This window comes from Bos mutus, chromosome 15 (genome assembly GCF_027580195.1).
Source record: "Bos mutus isolate GX-2022 chromosome 15, NWIPB_WYAK_1.1, whole genome shotgun sequence".
Lineage (NCBI taxonomy): Eukaryota > Metazoa > Chordata > Mammalia > Artiodactyla > Bovidae > Bos > Bos mutus.
The window spans coordinates 72,506,246-72,526,586 of NC_091631.1; the positions used below are offsets into that span (position 1 = coordinate 72,506,246).

Sequence of the window (20,341 nt, forward strand, 5' to 3'; positions counted from 1 at the left end):
ACATTTCAATTGATTATCCGATCAGCCCCAGAATGAGGAAGCCTAGAAGATATCCCTTGCCACAGAAGTAACATAAAACTGACTACAGATGCTTCTCCAGATCACCAGGGGAGAACCAAGCTTACGGACTGCCAACAGTTTTGGATAAAGATTCCTTGAGCTCTCTTCTCACATCCTTCTCCACATATCTACCTTGCAGGACTTCCTGCATAGTCAGGACCTTATGGAGATAGCCGAAACTTTGTCCACAGCCTGGCTTCTCTCTGGGGTTGCATTTCCTATTACTTAATAGACGTCTTCACCTGAAAATCCCATGGGCACTTCAAAGTCAATCTCAAGCAAACTTCCTTACCAGCTTTTCATTCTCCTGGTCTCAATCCTTATCTTCCCTCTGTATTCTTCCTCTTAGAGACTTGCAGTCAGCACCTTAACCCAAGGCAGAATCCACAGCTCTCCCTGTCCACGTGCAATACATTACCAGGTTTTTTGAAGAGTATCTTTTACAAAGCTCACAAGTCCTTTCCTCACTCCCTTCCACATTCCACACATTCCACACATGGATCACTTCAGTTGTCTCTCAGCCTCCCGAACCCCCTCCTCAAAGCCACCCTCTACCTCACAGCCAGATGTGTTTTATAAAAGGTGAGGAATCACAGCACCAATAGCTGAAAATCATCCTCTGACCGTGTCTCCTCCCCTCTCTCCCATCAATCACATCCATAAATGAGCCTGCGTTATAGCTGAGCCTAACACATGACTTGGCAAATGAGGAGCCAAGTGTGGACCTAGTTCCACATCTTTGCCTTCAGCTTTTTGATCCATGCCTTGTAGCGTCCTTCAGTTCAGTTCAGTCGCTCAGTCGTGTCTGACTCTTTGCGACCCCATGAACCGCAGGACGCCAGGCCTCCCTGTCCATCACCAACTCCCGGAGTCCACCCAAACCCATGTCCATTGAGTCGGTGATGCCATCCAACCATCTCATCCTATGTTGTCCCCTTCTCCTCCTGCCCTCAATCTTTCCCAGCATCAGGGTCTTTTCAAATGAGTCAGCTCTCCCCACCAGGTGGCCAAAATACTGGAGTTTCAGCTTCAACATCAGTCCGTCCTTACCTCCCCATAAACAGTCAGTACGATTAACATGACCTTATCTTCAAAATCTCAGGTTGAATGTACTGTCTAGGGAGACCTTCTCTGCCCCTTCCACATCCCACCCACTCAGATTTAGGTGCCCAATCTGTATATGTTCATAACCCTCTAATAGCTCCTCAGTAATATTATTTGTTACATAGTTTTCTTTGTTGATTTACTTGTTGACCTGCCTGCCCCCCTCCAGCAGACTTAACTTCCTTGACTATAAGGACTACATTTTATTCACATTATTAACCTCAATAGGTAATAGCTACTGAGTCTATTCATTTATAAATATACAATTGAAATATCTTTTATTTGCATTATATTTAATGTCAAGCAATATGGATGACTGATTCTAAAGACAGCCTAGTAATTGAGACTGCATTCTCTCTGTTTCACTTTCCTTCTGGGAGACCTAAAGCCATAATGTAGACATTATTATTATACGATAGAGTAGACCACTAAAGCACAAAGACAGTGGGTAATGTGATGGATGTAAAATGATCTGAACAGTTCTTAGTACATAACAAATGTTCAATAGGTGTGAGTGGCTAGGACCTTCTGTTCCTATTAAATTGCAACATAAAATCATATGGTTATTTTTAAGCTTGAAGTCACAGCTGTCCCAAAATATGAATGGCAGTTTTTCATCACTGGAAAGGTTTGATTCATACTATCCTGTTCATTTTCTTCCTGGGTTTTTCTTGGAAATCTAAAAAGCATGTGGCATGTGAGAGAACTGTGGTACTGAAAATGAACCCTAGATAACTGCACTTTAAAAACACAAAATCATGTTGTGCAGAGCATTGTATTATGCTGCATACATTTATATAACTGACGTGTGAGAGAACAGGTGTCATTCAGTCCTATTGCTATGGCTGCAAAAATAAATGATGAGAGAAAGTCAGTCTTTACCTATTACCCAGGAAATAATGAGCATCTCCATCCATGAGAAGCAGGATGTTTTCATCCTGAACAGCTGTTTTGCATGATCTGTGCTGGTTTCATTAGGAAGGATTTTGGTGCCTTCGAATCTGTCAGCTGCATTCATGACTAGCAGTCCCAGAAAAATGGTGAAGGAGGCAGCGTGTGCCACAAACTTCATGAATGGTCCACGCATTATCTTTCCCATCTGCCACAAAACACACCAAAAGAAAGTCTTAGCTTTGTTGTGTGCATTTTGCAAAACACACATGTCTATACACAAGAACAAACATCTGTGCAGTCCAATGTTCTTCTAAGATAATTATGTACATTTATAACTGATAATAAAAAAATAATCCTTTATGCTAATATAAAATTTTGTCTCATTGCTCATCTATATATGCTGATATTTGGGATTGATAGTTAAATAAATTCACTTCTATAAAATAATATTTAAGTTCTTAAAATATATGTGATACTGACAAAATATTTTATTAGTATAATAACAAAAGGCAGAGCAGAGTATCACAATTATTCATGAAAAACAAACTAATTTAGTGGGCATGAAGTTTTGAGGAAGCAGCAGTGAAAATATTAAACTGAATCTACTTTGCCATGTATACACCCTTCGCTGACATTTGCCTTCTGGGCTTCCCAGGTGGCATTAGTGGTAAAGAACCTGGCTGCCAATGCAGGAGACACAGAAGACGTGGGTTCAACCTCTGGGTCAGGAAGATCCCCTGGAGAAAGAAATGGCAACCCGCTCCAGTATTCTTGCCTGGAGAATCCCATGCACAGAGGGACAGAGGAGCCTGGCAGGCTACGGCCAATAGGATCACAAAGAGTCAGACACAACTGAAGTGACTTAGCACTAGCACTGTCCACACATGTATTTCACTGATGTGGGTGCGAAGAACTGACTCATTAGAACAGACCCTGATGCTGGAAAAGATAGAAGGCGGGAGGAGAAGGGAACAACAGAGGACGAGATGGTTGGATGGCATCACCGACTAATGGACATGAGTTTGAGTAAACTCCAGGAGTTGGTGATGGACAGGGAGGCCTGGTGTGCTGCAGTTCTTGGGGTCGCAAAGAACCGGACATGACTGAGTGACTGAACTGAACTGCTGTGGGTGCAGGTCAAGCTTCAGGTGATATTGTATGTTGGAGATGCTGTGTGGAGCAGAAGTCAGGAGTACCAAGAAAAGGACGCCCAGCCAAGGGCAGGACAGCAGGGCAGGTCCCGCCATGCACTGAACCAACGTCCTGGAATGACACTGCATTGAAAGTCAAACACTTTAGGTTCAGGTTCCAGTTTCATTCCCTAGTTAGCAATGAGTGAACTTCCTAAATTATGTGAAAATCAGAGTCTTCATATAAAATATGGAGACCATAAAGCTCCTGCGCATCAATAGTGCAGGAATCATTCCCATCTGAGATGCACGCATCCTAGTCAGAGCAGAGGTGTGGTGTGTGCCCAAGATGTGTCTCAGGGGCTCTGTGCACCCCTGGAATGGTAAACAAAACTCAGCACACGCATGTAAGGATATTTTTTTTGTAGGAGAGGGCTCATAGCTTTTAACAGCTTTTTAAATTAACTGATTATTACAGAAAAATATAGAAATAAAATACAGAAATTAATAATAATACCACCACTTATCCAGTACTTTTATGTGCTAAGTACTGTTTTAAGTGCTTTACTCTATTAATTACATGTAACTGTTACAACAATACAAAGGGGTATATGCTGCTGAAATGCCCATTTTACAGATGAAGGAAAAGAGGAAGAAAGGTCCAGAAACTAGCTCCTTAAGTGGTAGAGCTGGAATTTGAACTCAGGTATACTTGGGGCTTCTCGGGTTGCTCAGCTGGTAAAGAATCTGCCTTCACTGCAGGAGACCCTGGTTCAATTCCTGGGTTAGAAAGTTCCCCTGGAGAAGGGATAGGCTACCCACTCCAGTATTCCTGCCTGGAGAATCCCCAGGGACGGAGGATCCTGTTGGGCTACAGTCCATGGGGTCGCAAAGAGTCAGATACTACTAAGCAACTAAGCACAGCATATTTGTTTTAAGAGTTAATGTTTATATTTGGTTTACAAAACAATTTCTTATTTTCTCATGGAAGTACATATACATGTAAATTTTTAGGGGAAAAAAAAAGGTTCTAAGGTTTTTAACAAAGAAATGTTATAATGGAAGAAATCCAATCAATATTCTCTGCTCCTACAAACTTTATCAGTCTATATGGTTTTCAAAATCATAAAAGTTAGAGCTAGAATGATGAGTCACATAGCTTAGTCCTTTCTCTCTTAATTAGAATCATTTTTTAAAAAAATTTTATAGGAGTATAATCGCTTTACAATGTTGTGTTAGTTTCTGCTATACAACAAAGTGAATCAGGTATATGTATATACATTTTTCATTCTTCTTGAGCCTCCCTCTCGCACCATCCCACACCTGTGATTCGTCACAGAGCACCGAGCTGAGCTCCTTGTGCCATCAAAAGCTTCCTACTGGCTATCTATTTCATCCATGGGAGGGCATACATGTCAGTGCTGCTCTCCCAGTCTGTGCCGCCCTCCCCTTCCTCTTCCATGTCCACACGTCCACTCTCTACATCTGCGTCTCTGTTCCTGCCCTGTAAATAGGTTCATCAGTACCGTTTTTTCCAGATTCCATTTTTATGTGTTAATGTACGATATTTGTTTTCTCTCTCTCACTTAGGCCAGGCAGAATGTCATGCTGTGTATGTGTGTGTGCATGTGTGTGTGTGTATGTGTATGTTTATCTAGATCAATAGATCAATCTAGTTTTAAGTCAATGGATCCACACAATTAGATATATTGCAGAGCCAATTCAAAATTAATTTGTAAAAAGTTGCTATAAAAATCATGTCTGAAAAGCATACTTCCCTAAGTAAATATTCCTTAGCTTGAATCAGAGTATTTTTTTGTATTTCTTTTTAAGACCCTGTTTAAATAGAACTCTCATATAAAGTTAAAACAAATGGGAGAGAAAATAGGACTGATTTCCTTTTGCCTATTGTCCTTATCGATGTTTTTCTTTAAATATGGACTGTTAAAAACTGAACATTAATGCAACTTTAATTTCTTTTCCATAGTGTACCACATATACAATTTAAATTTGGCATTGTTATATATACAATTTATCGTGACTTGGCTATTTAATCATGTATTATATAAAGTTTTTCCATGATCCAGTGGATGTCAGCAATTTGATCTCTGGTTCCTCTTCCTTTTCTAAAACCAGCTTGAACATCAGGAAGTTCACGGTTCGCATATTGCTGAAGCCTGGCTTGGAGAATTTTGAGCATTACTTTACTAGTGTGTGAGATGAGTGCAATTGTGCGGTAGTCTGAGCATTCTTTGGCATTGCCTTTCTTTGGGATTGGAATGAAAACTGACCTTTTCCAGTCCTGTGGCCACTGCTGAGTTTTCCAAATTTACTGGCATATTGAGTGTAGCACTTTCACAGCATCATCTTTTAGGATTTGGCATAGCTCAACTGGAATTCTATCACCTAGAAAAACATCTATTTCTGCTTTATTGACTATGCCAAAGCCTTTGACTGTGTGGATCACAATAAACTGTGGGAAATTCTGAAAGAGATGGGAATACCAGACCACCTGATCTGCTTCTTGAGAAATTTGTATGCAGGTCAGGAAGCAACAGTTAGAACTGAACATGGAACAACAGACTGGTTCCAAATAGGAAAAGGAGTACGTCAAGGCTGTATACTGTCACCTTGTTTATTTAACTTCTATGCAGAGTACATCATGAGAAACGCTGGACTGGAAGAAACACAAGCTGGAATCAATATTGCCGGGAGAAATATCAATAACCTCAGATATACAGATGACACCACTCTTATGGCAGAAAGTGAAGAGGAACTCAAAAGCCTCTTGATGAAAGTGAAAGTGGAGAGTGAAAAAGTTGGCTTAAAGCTCAACATTCAGAAAACAAAGATCATGGCATCCAGTCCCACCACTTCATGGGAAATAGATGGGGAAACAGTGGAAACAGTGTCAGACTTTATTTTTCTGGGCTCCAAAATCACTGCAGATGGTGACTGCAGCCATGAAATTAACAGATGCTTACTCCTTGGAAGGAAAGTTATGACCAACCTAGATAGCATATTCAAAAGCAGAGACATTACTTTGCCAACAAAGGTTCGTCTAGTCAAGGCTATGGTTTTTCCTGTGGTCATTATGGATGTGAGAGTTGGACTGTGAAGAAGGCTGAGCGCCGAAGAATTGATGCTTTTGAACTGTGGTGTTGAAGAAGACTCTTGAGAGTCCCTTGGACTGCAAGGAGATCCAACCAGTCCATTCTGAAGGAGATCAACCCTGGGATTTCTTTGGAAGGAATGATGCTAAAGCTGAAACCCCAGTACTTTGGCCACCTCATGCGAAGAGTTGACTCATTGGAAAAGACTGATGCTGGGAGGGACTGGGGGCAAGAGGAGAAGGGGACGATAGAGGATGAGATGGCTGGATGGCATCACTGACTCGATGGATATGAGTCTGAGTAAACTCTGGGAGTTGGTGATGGACATGGAGGCCTGGTGTGCTGCAATTCTTGGGGTCACAAAGAGTCGGACACAACTGAGCAACTGATCTGATCTGATCTATATAAAGTTTAATCAAATAAAGCTCATACACATGATTAAACTTTATATAATACATGATTAAATAGCCAAGTCACAGCAAATTATATATATAACAATGTAACTTAAATTGCATATATGGTACACTATGGAAAAGAAATTAAAGTTGCATTAATGTTCAGTTTTTAACAGTCCATATTTAAAGAAAAACATGGCTAAGGACAATAGGAAAAAGGAAATCAGTCCTATTTTCTCTCCCATTTGTTTTAACTTTATATGAGAGTTCTATGGATCTTGTGTATGAGCTTTATTTAGGAGAAGGAAATGGCAACCCACTCCAGTGTTCTTCCCTGGAGAATCCCAGGGAATGGGGGGTCTGGTGGGCTGCCGTCTATGGGGTCGCACAGAGTTGGACACGACTGAAGCAACTTAGCAGCAGCAGCAGCAGCATAAGCTTTATTTAATCATTTACTTCAAGGTTCAATATCTTTCTGGTGAAAAAAAATCTATTGTTATAAATATTAAATGATCGTTTTTAAAGTTCTCAATTTATTTGACTGTTGTGGAAAACTGGGATTGGGGCATTGACTATTAGTAGTGAAATCTATGAAAAACTTATTTACTCCCTGCCTTGTTCAGGGGAGAATCAGAGGCAGCCTTCAAAACACAAAATAACAAAAACTCAAGAAAGCACAAACTAAAACAGGAGGAGAAGAGAAAAGGCTAGGGACATAAAACAGAGGGAGAAGAGAGCCACCCACGTTAGAGTGGACCTCAAGTCTGAGAGGCCTGGGGCTTGCATTCAGCTGTCTGAACACATCTCAAGCCAGTATTCAGCCATCCAGGGCGATGAGCTGCACCTCCCTCCTGAGCAGGCTCACTCTCGCTCTTCACGGGGTTCCTGGCCCTCTGCAATCGACCCCTTCATTCTTTCCAGAGGGCAAACAGGAGAATCAAACCAAGCATTTTTGTTGCTCATTAAAGGTTGTAGTTTAAAGAAAAAATAAAACAAGAAAACACATAAAAAGTTGGCTTATAGGAAACTATAGTGACGTGTGTGGATATTCATATTTTCCATTTATTATCACAAATCATTGAGAGCTGAGTTTCCCTATAGAGATGCTGGGAGATTTGGTGGACTTTAGGAACCGAAGTTACTCCTTTGAGTTTACTATGAGTTACTCATAGTAAAATTGTCATCTATATATTCTGTGATGTAAACAAATTTCTAAAAAAAATAACTAAAGAATAATTGACCAAAGTGAAAAACTGATGGAGTTTCAAAAGGGAGGGGATATTTGTATACCTATGGCTGATTCATGTTGAGGTTTGACAGAAAACAGCAAAATTCTGTAAAGCAATTATCCTTCAATAAAAAATAAATTAATTAAATTAATAAAAAACCACACGGGTTGAGGGGGGAGAAACTTGTTGGGCAAGGTCTGTATTTCACTGGTATGATTATCTGGCTACAATATTCATTCCCTTTTTGGGAACTACAGATCAGATGTTATGCTACAAGTTGATGCTCTTTCAGTCCTTAAAGCTGAACAAATACAAATTAGAAAGATGGTTTTACAAAACAGATTGGCCTTAGATATTCTAACAGCCACACATTGGATATTATTAATATCCACTGTTGTACATATATACCAGATATGAGTACTAATGTTACTCACTTTACTAAACACGTGAACAAAATGAATCAGGCTATGGATACTCCTAAAGCCACAGTCACCTCACTTTGGGAAACGTTAACTAGCTCCCCATGGTGGAAAACTATCTTAATCGTAATAATTCTAACTGTTCTGTTTTTGCTGTTTGCTTCACATCTGTAACTGTGTAACTGGATTTGTTTCTTGCCGTCTGAAAGCTTTTAGGTTACAAAAGGTTGTTCAAGCTCCTACGAGTACCACAGCCTCCTCCAACTATTACTTGGGGCCCCTGGATCAGAGACCCTCCATTTGAGGGTTAGGAGAATATGCTGCCTCAACAGCAGGAAGTAGTTATGTAAAGAAAATGATGCCCCTTTCCCTTGGCAATATAATTCTCCTAAAAGAAAAGGGGCGATGAGAGAGTGAATTCCTAGGCAGGTTAATAAGAAGTTCAGGGTCCCCAAGGAGAGAGGGGTCTGGGATTTTTGAGGAAGAGATAGGAGTCTGGAATTCTCAAGGAGGAGGAAAGGACAAACTTTTTTTTTTTTTTTTCCTCTCTCTACATTCCTTAGTCTTCGTCACATAAAACTTTTTATTTTTTTTAAGCCCAGAACTGATGATTACACAAAAAAACAATTCAGTTTAAACTCTGTACTGGGGATTATATAACAACAATGTAGCCTGCTTGAGGACAGTTTTTGCTTCCTGAAAACCTTCTGACTAATCCTAATATCTTAGAATGTATATTATGGGAGTGGGTCTGGTAGGGTCTTTCTACTGTTAAGTTCTAATCCTGTCATCCTAAAATGTAAATTGTGGGAGTGGGTCTAGTAAGACTTTTACAACCTTGAGACATTCTTTTGATTTATTGTAATAACTAATTTAAAAAGTATATAACCCCCTTGCTAACACTAGCGAGGGGGGCATTCTCCATCCCCCTTCTGATGTCTGTGTCAGTAGCTTTCGCTGTCCCTTTGCATTTTAATAAAACTCTGCTACACAAAAGAAAAAAAAAAAACTGATGTACCTGAAAAATGACTGAAAGGAAGAACTTTAAATATTACATCATATTCTTTTTAAGTATGTATTTATGATCAAATAGCTATTAAATACCAATAGTAAATAGAAAAGGTTGAAGCTAGTACTAGCTGAAGCCAAAATGATTTGAAATCACAGCATGACCTATTTTTACTATCATGAGCATAAAACATATTTGGATTATGGTAGAAAAAAGAGAACAAGTAAGGACAAAAAAGAATTTCTTAAAGAGCAGACTTGAGGAATGAAAACCAAGCTCTAAACAGAAACAGGGACTCTGTCAAGGTGCATAGGCCTGAAATTTGATCTGGTATAATTTTCATGGATGTTTTTGAATTTTTAAGTATTTAAAACAGTATTTTAAATAAAAGTATTAATATAGCCTGAGTAATTTTCCATTATTACAAAAAAATTTTTTCTAAGCTGTAATATTTATATCTGTATCACTAAAGGGAAAATATAAGATATATTTTATAATCATGCTTCAAACCCTAAATAAGAGTCAGTAAAATAGATTTTAGATATGAGAGAAAAATACATTGACAGTGTCCTTTTAATTTGATTATTTGCCTTGATGATCTAAATGAGGATGAAAAACAGATGGCAGAAAGAAACACAGTTATGGAAGAAGAAATAGTGAAGGAAATCAGGTTGATTAGGATTTAATCAAAAATTAAGAAATGTGAAACTCTAAGGACTGCCAAAAATAGTCTGTCAAAGACCAAACCCTCTGAAAGGCATTATGTTTTTGAGCCCATTATGGAGAGGGGCAATTATTCACTTTAGAAAATATATTACAGTTTGATCACAGAGTAATAAGAAGCATAATTCAGTTTAAATCTCTGAAGAACCCAGAAATGTATGTTGAAGCAGAATAGAGACCACATACATAGATGTGGCCTGTGTTCTAGTAAGGAGGATTAATTAGTTTTTTCAAAATGAAATCTGTCATTCCTATGAAAAAAGGAAAAGCTTAACTTTCTAGAAAAAAATCCATGCTATAAATTCTAATTCTAGTAAATATCACTATTTTCATTTTATTTTCCTCCTTTATATTTTATTTATGAATCAATTTTTGGCCTTTATGGGGAAAACATTTATGATGATAGATTTTACCCTCAGGAGAAAATGCTCAGTTTCTAGCAGTTCCTATCTTCATCACTGGAAGTAATGATGAAGCTCCCACTGTGTGAAAAAGGCTTTGCATCGGCTTCTTACTATAAGCCACTTAGAAACATTCCTATAAGGTTAAAGCACCAAATATGTGACTAAATAATAATTTTTAAAAATGTTGGCAATAAATAAAATTAAAAAAACAATGGCAAGATGTTTATTTTAGCTAATAAATTAAGATTTATTAGCTAAAATAAATGATAAACAGAAACTTTCATCTCAAATTTTGCCAGCAGGGGGAAAAACAAAAGGAAGCATTTTTAGGATGTTATTTGAAATTCTGCTCAATGCATGCTTCATTAAAAATGTAGAAATATATGCACAGGCATGACTAGAGAGAAGACAAATAGGAATAATCTAACTGATGTTTTGTTTCACATATTACTAACAGTGATATTACAGGTGAATTTTTTCTTTCCATTGCTTTTTAAAAATTTCTTATAGCAAATATATTATTTTTATAATGTGAACCCAACTCTGACTTCCTGACATTTTTGTTTGAGAAATAGAATTTTCCCTGCTTAACTGGGTCTGATAAATAAAACAGACAGACTTTGACGGGCTGACAGAGGTCCAGGCTTCACAGACGTACCTTGCTGCACGGAGCGAACCAGTAAACGAGAGCCAGGAAGGGCAGTCCCACGGCAACGGCGAGGACCACAAGGAACTTGACCGCCATGGTCTGCTGCCGCAGCCCGGAAAGGTTCTCATACCATATGGACAGGAGCTGCTGTTGGCAATTTGGATGGGCTACAAACTAGCAGGGGGTAACAAAACATTTAACAGCTTGATTAGAGAAGGATTCAGCATAAGCTTTTTCTTGTGTTCTAATATTAATTTCTATCCTTTCTCATAAAAAATATTGTTAGAATTAAAGAACAAATGTAAAATTTGTAGGGGACAGGTATCAAGCAATGTGGCCGGAGGCTGTAATGCAGTTTATGTAAATTCAAGGATTCAAATTTACCAAACTTTTCCTTTAGGACTAATGGACTTTCAAAGCATAGACGAATTTTGAAAATTTACTGTTATAAAAAGCTTCATCAATATTTTATAAAAGGACTTTTATGATTATGCACTTTTTCCATCTAGAAGGAATGATATAAAGATCCTGCTAATTTGGATGTCTAAATACTTTTTTAAAAAAAAAGTATACCACCTTTTCTGCCCTGACCTAAAGGGCTAAATGTATTTTATACTAGATTCCCATTTGCATATGATCTTTTTATGGACTGCCTATTCTATTCCATTGATATATTCCTGTGCCATAAACTCTTTCAAATAAGAAAATTATATAACTAAATTTCATAATTTTTACTTTTCAGAATATTTTTTTCTCATATATTTAATTTTTACAGATGAATGCTATATATGACAGAGAGCATCATTTAATATACAAAAAGCAACAATCCAAAATAACAATTGCTGAAGAATATTAAAAGGTTAGACAAAGGACAGATTATATAAAGGAACTAAAAATGTTTCCTAAGGATGGTTAACAATCAAAGACAATTAAATCAAGATACAGTGTTTGTCTTTGTAGAATGGTAAGGTTTAATGATACACGAGTGGAAGAAATAAGCCTGTCTATACACTGTTGACGTGTACCTTTTTTGAGGGAAATTTATCAAATGTTTTGAAATAACAGAAACTTAAGAAAATAATAGACACCCTTAAACAGTAAATGGATTAAATGAACATAATTATATAAATCAGCATAATGATATGTAGGCTTTGAAAAGGTTGAGTGGATGTTTACATGCTAATATATGAAGATGTCCAAGATAAATTTATGGAGAAAAATAGAATACTGACTATTCTGCATTAAGAAATAGGAAGACAGAAAGGGGTTATGTCTATACTGTTTGAAAGCCAATCATAAGTCTGTATTACTTTGATTATAAAATCCACCTTTAAAAACTGGTTTTTTAAATACAAAGGGAGAAAAATCAAATCAACAAAAATAGAAATGAAAATGGAGCGATCACAACAGACAACACAGAAATACAAAGGATCATAAGAGACTGCTATCAGCAACTATATGCCAATAAAAGGGACAACTTGGAAGAAATGGACAAATTCTCAGAAAAGTACAACTTTCCAAAACTGAACCAGGAAGAAATAGAAAATCTTAACAGACCCATCACAAGCATTGAAATTGAAGCTGTAATCAGAAATCTTCCAGCAAACAAAAGCCCAGGACCAGACGGCTTCACAGCTGAATTATATCAAAAATTTAGAGAAGAGCTAACACCTATCCTACTCAAACTCTTCCAGAAAATTGCAGAGGAAGGTAAACTTCTAAACTCATTCTGTGAGGCCACCATCACCCTAATACCAAAACCTGAAAAAGATGCCACAAAAATAGAAAACCCAGGCCATTATCACTGATGAACATAGATGAAAAAATCCTTAACAAAATTCTAGCAAACAGAATCCAATAACATATTAAAAAGATCAAACATCATGACCAAGTGGGCTTTATCCCAGGGATGCAAGGATTCTTCAATATCCACAAATCAATCAATGTAATACACCACATTAACAAATTGAAAAATAAAAACCATATGATTATCTCAATAGATGCAGAGAAAGCCTTTGACAAAATTCAACATCCATTTATGATAAAAACCCTCCAGAAAGCAGGCATAGAAGGAACATACCTCAATATAATAAAAGCTGTATATGACAAAGCCACAGCAAACATTATCCTCAATGGTGAAAAATTGAAAGCATTTCCCCTAAAGTCAGGAACAAGACAAGGGTGCCCACTCTCACCATTACTATTCAACATAGTTTTGGAAGTTTTGGCCACAGCAATCAGAGCAGAAAAAGAAATAAAAGGAATCCAGACTGGAAAACAAGAAGTAAAACTCTCACTGTTTGCAAATGACATGATCCTCTATATAGAAAACCTTAATGACTCCACCAGAAAATTACTAGAGCTAATCAATGAATATAGTAAAGTTGCAGGATATAAAATCAACACACAGAAATCCTTTACATTCCTATACACTAACAATGAGAAAACAGAAAGAGAAATTAAGGAAACAACTCCATTCACCATTGCAACGAAAAGAATAAAATACTTAGGAATATACCTACCTAAAGAAACAAAAGACCTATATACAGAAAACTATAAAACACTGGTGAAAGAAATCAAAGAGGACACAAATAGATAGAGAAATATACTGTGTTCATGGTTCGGAAGAATCAATATAGTGAAAATGAGTATACTATCCAAAGCAATCTATAGATTTAATGCAATCCCTATCAAATTATCAATGGTATTTTTCAGAGAACTAGAACAAATAATTTCACAATTTGTATGGAAATACAAAAAAAAAAAAAAACCTCAAATAGCCAAAGCAATCTTGAGAAAGAAGAATGGAACTGGAAGAATCAACCTCCCTGACTTCAGTCTCTACTACAAAGCCACTGTCAAGACAGTATGGTACTGGCAGAAAGACAGAAATATAGATCAATGGAACAAAACAGAAAGCCCAGAGATAAATCCATGCACATATGGACACCTTATCTTTGACAAAGGAGACAAGAATATACAATGGAGAAAAGACAATCTCTTTAACAAATGGTCAACCACTTGTAAAAGAATGAAACTAGAACACTAACACCATACACAAAAATAAACTCAAAATGGATTAAAGATCTAAACATAAGACCAGAAACTATAAAACATCTAGAGAAAAACAGGCAAAATGCTCTCTGACATAAATCACAGCAGGATCCTCTATGACCCACCTCCCAGAATATTGGAAGTAAAAGCAAAAATAAACAAATGGGACCTAATTAAACTTAAAAGCTTCTGCAGAACAAAGGAAACTATAAGCAGGGTGAAAAGACAGCCTTCAGAACGGGAGAAAATAATAGCAAACAAAGCAACTGACAATTAATCTCAAAAATATACAAACAACTCCTGCAGCTCAATTCCAGAAAAATAAACAACCCAATCAAAAAGTGGGCCAAAGAACTAAACAGACATTTCTCCAAAGAAGACATACAGATGGCTAATAAACACATGAAAAGATGTTCAACATCACTCATTATCAGAGAAATGCAAATCAAAACCACAATGAGGTACCATTTCACGCCAGTCAGAATGGCTGCTATCCAAAGTCTACAAGAAATAACTGCTGGAGAGGGTGTGGAGAAAAGGGAACCCTCTTACACTGTTGGCGGGAATGCAAACTAGTACAGCCACTATGGAGAACAGTGTGGAGATTCCTTAAAAAACTGGAAATAGAACTGCCATATGACCCAGCAATCCCACTGCTGGGCATACACACTGAGGAAACCAGAATTGAAAGAGACACATATACCCCAATGTTCATCACAGCACTGTTTATAATAGCCAGGACATGGAAACAACCTAGATGTCCATCAGCAGATGAAAGGATAAGAAAGCTGTGGTACATATACACAATGGAGTATTACTCAGCCATTAAAAAGAATAAATTTGAATCAGTTCTAGTGAGGTGGATGAAACTGGAGCTTATTATACAGAGTGAAGTAAGCCAGAAAGAAAAACACCAATACAATATACTAATGCATATATATGGAATTTAGAAAGATGGTAATGATGACCCTATATGTAAGACAGCAGAAGAGACACAGATGTATAGAACAGCCTTTTGGACTCTGTGGGAGAGGGCAAGGGTGGGATGGTTTGGGAGAATGGCATTGAAACATGTATTATCATATATGAAATGGATCACCAGTCCAGGTTTGATGCATGATACAGGGTGCTTGGGGCTGGTGCACTGGGATGACCCATAGGGACGGGATGGGGAGGGAGGAGGTAGGGGGGTTCAGGATGGGGAACACATGTACACCCATGGTGGATTCATGTCAATATATGGCAAAACCAATATAATATTATAAAGTAATTAGCCTCCAAATAAATAAATTAAAAAAAAAGAATGTGAAATTTTAAGAATTAATGAGTTTACATACAACTTAAGATATGCGCTGTTTATGGAATATATGTTATATCTCAATAAACAATTTTTTAAAGAAAAAAATAAGTAAAACGTATCTTACATAACTTAAGAAAGCAGTCAAGAATAGGAGGCACTGCCTGAAGACAGAGACTAAAAATATTCCACAAATAAAGATGCAGGAGATTCAAATGCACTAAAGAAGGAACTGAAGGCATTGGTCCAGAAGTGGACAAAATTAATAAGTGGAGATGGGTCTTTTTTTTTTTTTAAACTTTACATAATTGTATTAGTTTTGCCAAATACGGATGGGTCTTAAATAATGATGTTCCCATCCTACAACAATGCCTTGTATTTTGAACACACAAAGCCATTTTTGCATCATTCGTTAAGTAAAAGAAAGTGTCAATCATTGGATAAACAAGTCTAGATTTTTAAAGACCAGCATTTAGTGTAGGTGAAATGTCTCATTGCCTGGCAGTTAGAATTTACTAGAGGTCCTACCTAGAGCAATTAATTAGAAAAACCCAGCTTAACCTAATTATGCCAATCCTTCATCTTGATTTAGCACCAATAAAAACTGAAATAACATAAAAGGGGCTTTGTGCCTGATCTTACTTTTTTTACGTCATACTTAATGGCAAGTTTTAAACGGCTGAGGTTAGGACGATAGTGATCTCCACCACTGTGGTGTATTTCAACATCCCCATTCAGAATGGCTTCTACTTCTTCAGTATTTCTGCACAGATCAAGGAGTCCAACAACAAAATCTTTGCACTGCATGGACAGTTTTTTGTAGTCATTCTAGGAAAGATAAAGCAAAAAAAAAAAAAAAGTAGAAGTATCACATTTTACTATGTTACACTGTAGAATTTATCAGTGATTTGACTGTAGAGAATAAAAAAGCTCTATTTTTAGGTTTATTATTCTTTTTAACATGCTTAAGTTGCTATTCTGTTGAGTGAGCTCTGAAATATATTAGCACCATAAAGATTGTCCTTATATTCCAAAGAGGAAATTTGTCTAAAACACAATGAAAGTTGCCAAAAAGTACTGTACTACACCAAACTCACCTGCTGATTCAGGAGAAATAAAAAGTTAGCAACTCTTCCCATATCATGATCATACTTTCTTGCACACATCATATGTCCTATGTTCATAACTTCACCAGCTAGGCACATAATACACACATTTGCTAGGTCTTTGGAAGACTTTATATACAGTGTTGATAAACTTGAGAAACAGAACATTTGGTAAGGTTTCAAGAAAAGCAAACATGTATCACTTCCCTATTTACTATATTGTTATTGAGGAACTTTACTTGTCAAACTTATGGGGTCAAAAGACAAGATCTAATATATAGTCTGCAAATTGAGATTCTTTGGATAAAAGGAAGTTTAATGAAAATACTTTGATTATAAATTACTGCTGAGGACCTAATAGCATGTTGAGAGGATTTGGAGACTACAGATCATATTTAAATATCAAATACTCTTTTCGAATTTACATACACCATCTATATATATCTTCATTCAGGTTTCTAAAATTTCCTTCCTCTGGATTCTCTTACATGGAAATAAGGCCATTCATAACCCAGTGTTAATAAAGAAAATCTATTAGCTAGAATTTGTTGCATTGCAAGTGGATCATAGAATCTCAGTTAATCTTCACAGTCACCTTGATCACTTAGGTTACATCCAAAACTGCAGCCACTAGGTGCCAAAATGAGGCTTTAAATTTAACCCTGTTTGGCTGCACTTTGCCTGTAAGAGTTTTGTCACTTTGTCTCTTTGTAGAATGCTTTTCTGTTTTGATCTATGAAGAACTGCAAGGTAAGCCAGATAAATATGATTTCCATTTGGCACATCAAAAAACTAAGGTCACAGCCTCCACGGCGAGTTTACTCTTAAATCAGCTTTGCAGATGCAGAATTAGTTGTCCCCTCCATTTTGAAGTCACCAGTGTTATAGGATAAAAAGATTCCTTGCAGGAATCAAGAGAAGAAGATATTGGAGAAATAGGAGAGGCTCTAGATATGATTCAATAAGGTAACATTGTGGGGAGTCTATATGGAAAACAATTTCATCCTCAATGTATGCAAAGGACCTACTTGGGCTCCTCCCTGTTAGTTTCACTTTGCTAACTGTAGGTTCAAATAGATTCTATAAAAGGAATTTCGTAAACTATGTCTCAACTGAGAATGACTCAAACTCTTTTCCACGGTATCTGGTCAGATAGTATAAACAAGGTCATGAGGAAACAGCTCTTCCCCTTTCATGAAATAGTCGGTTAAGGTCATGGCGAAGACCTTTGAGGTGTGGAAATACATATGTTGTCCATGCCCACGATTCCATGTTATAGTGTTTAGGAGCTTGGGCTTTTAAGGTTAAATGTGTGCTACATGCATGCTAAGTTGCTTCAGTCATGTCTGACTCTTTGTGACCCTATGGACTGTAGCCCGCCAGGCTCCTCTGTCCATGGGATTCTCCAGGCAAGAATACTGGAGTGGGTTGCCATGCCCTCCACCATGGGATCTTCCTGACCCAGGGATCAAACCTGCGTCTCTTATATCTCCTACACTGGCAGGCAGGTTCTTTAACCACTAGCACCACCTGGGAAGCCCAAAGTTAGATATACTTGTGATCAAATCCCAGCTCCTCCAGTTTTTAACCATGTGCTCTAAGGTATGGAGAAGGCAATGGCAACCCACTCCAGTACACTTGCCTGGAAAATCCCATGGACGGAGGGGCCTGGTAGGCTGCAGTCCATGGGGTCGCTAGGAGTCGGACACAACTGAGTGACTTCACTTTCACTTTTCACTTTCATGCACTGGAGAAAGAAATGGCAACCCACTCCAGTGTTCTTGTCTGGAGAATTCCAGGGACGGAGAGCCTGGTGGGCTGCCGTCTATGGGGTCGCACAGAGTAGGATATGACTGAAGCGACTTAGCAGCAGCAGCAGCTCTAAGGTAACAAAATCAATCTATGAGGTAGGTGCTATTATAATTCTCATTTTAAAGATAAAAAAATACAAGCTTAGTGAGATTAGTTGTGCTAAAGAAATCACACATTTCTTTATATATAAAGAAAGAATATATGTAAAGAAAAGAATATATATAAAGAAACTTTATATATAAAGAAGTGCATATCAGGCACTTGAAAAAACATAATTATTGTATTATATCATCAAAGGCAAGACCTGAAAACAAGCTGTTTCTTAACATTAGTAAAAACCCATGGAGTTATGACAAAATTTAATATACCTGGCCTCTCTTGTCTGTAGCACTCAATTCTAGATGTATCCTTAGTCCTTATGGAGACAAAAATGTAAGACTCAAAACCAATACTCTCTAGAATTCCAATAAGGCTCATGTGAAATTAGATATTTCAAAGGAGGGTATGACCCTTCAAATATGGGGTAATACTTTTAGTAGAAACCACATGAATTGATACAGTACAGGTGTTCTTTACTGTTCAATATCTTAAAAATTATTTCCAACTCATTGCTAATTCACAAGATATATCCCAAGCAAAAACAAAACAAAAACCCATTAAAAAAAAAAAGAATAAGACTGCTTTTAGAAATGTATGCTTTTTTTCACCTTGGGCATCATTTACAAATATTTTCATATTTATGTTCTCTCACACTGAAATGTAAACTCACTAAAGTGAGATATTGGCAGTAGTTCATGAGCCAGACTTAACACTGTGATTTCAGTTTTTTGAAAGAAAAAGTGAAGCTGGCAGTTGATTTAATTCTGCCTTTGGCTCACACATTCATCCCATACATTAATAAATTAAAAGTGGGTGCTTGCCTATTAACCTTTGACTTTTAAAGAGATGACTGATAGTGGGTTAATAGAACATAAAGATTATAAAACATTAAAAGACCCTGATACAATTATCCTTTCAAAGGGTAATTTTAGTTGGATTTTTATATAGTAGAAGATACGGTGTGTAATTTTAATTCATAATTCCATATAAAGAAAAGGCTGCTCTATAGAAATTAAAAGGGTGAGGAAAATGCATGTCTTAATTCTCATGAATCAACACTAATTAAGTGAGTTTTGGATAAGGGCAGACCTGGATTTCAAGTTAAGTACACTTGAAATCACTTACACCTCACTTACTAGGTGCATGAGTTGGGAAAATTACCTAAGCCCTTACAGCCTCAAAATTCTTATTTGTAAAGTGGGGATAATATAAGGTTCTTCCTAGGGTTGCTGTGAAGGTTATACAAGATAACAAATGCTAACTTCTTGGCTCACGGATGGGTTGAATCAATGGTAATTATTATTGTTGTTGTTTTCATCATTTTGTAAATACCCAAGTCATCTCAGTACCTTGACACAAAATTGCACTAAAAAATATAAAATCATGATGAAATTCCTAGTGATAAAAGATATTTTCACATATTAAGGTATGGGTAAGTCATTCTGGCTTAGATAAGATAAGATAAGTTGCTCAGTTGTGTCCGACTCTTTGCGACCCCATGAATCGCAGCACACCAGGCCTCCCTGTCCATCACCAACTCCTGGAGTTCACTCACACTCACGTCCATTGAGTCAGTGATGCCATCCAGCCATCTCATCCTCTGTCGTCCCCTTAACCTCTTGCCCCCAATCCCTCCCAGCATCAGAGTCTTTTCCAATGAGTCAACTCTTCACATGAGGTGGCCAAAGTACTGGAGTTTCAGCTTTAGCATCATTCCTTCCAAAGAAATCCCAGGGCTGATCTCCTTCAGAATGGACTGGTTGGATCTCCTTGCAGTCTAAGGGACTCTCAAGAGTCTTCTCCAACACCACAGTTCAAAAGCATCAATTCCTCGGCGCTCAGCC

The 20,341-nt window shown here is 37.4% G+C and overlaps 1 protein-coding gene across 3 annotated transcripts in view; it reads right to left on the reverse strand.

The window, feature by feature from the left end:
* The window catches only part of TRPC6 (transient receptor potential cation channel subfamily C member 6), a 162,695-nt gene that overhangs the window by 27,344 nt on the left and 115,010 nt on the right, over window positions 1–20,341 (reverse strand). The window contains exons 3-5 of one of the 3 annotated variants that reach the window (XM_070384314.1): window positions 16,123–16,308; window positions 11,139–11,303; window positions 2,047–2,263 (exon numbers count right to left, since the gene is read on the reverse strand). In XM_070384314.1, the coding sequence (XP_070240415.1) occupies window positions 2,047–2,263; window positions 11,139–11,303; window positions 16,123–16,308 (568 nt within the window). The remainder of the gene's footprint in view (window positions 1–2,046; window positions 2,264–11,138; window positions 11,304–16,122; window positions 16,309–20,341) is intronic. The other 2 variants (XM_070384315.1, XM_070384316.1) reach the window with 2 other exon arrangements.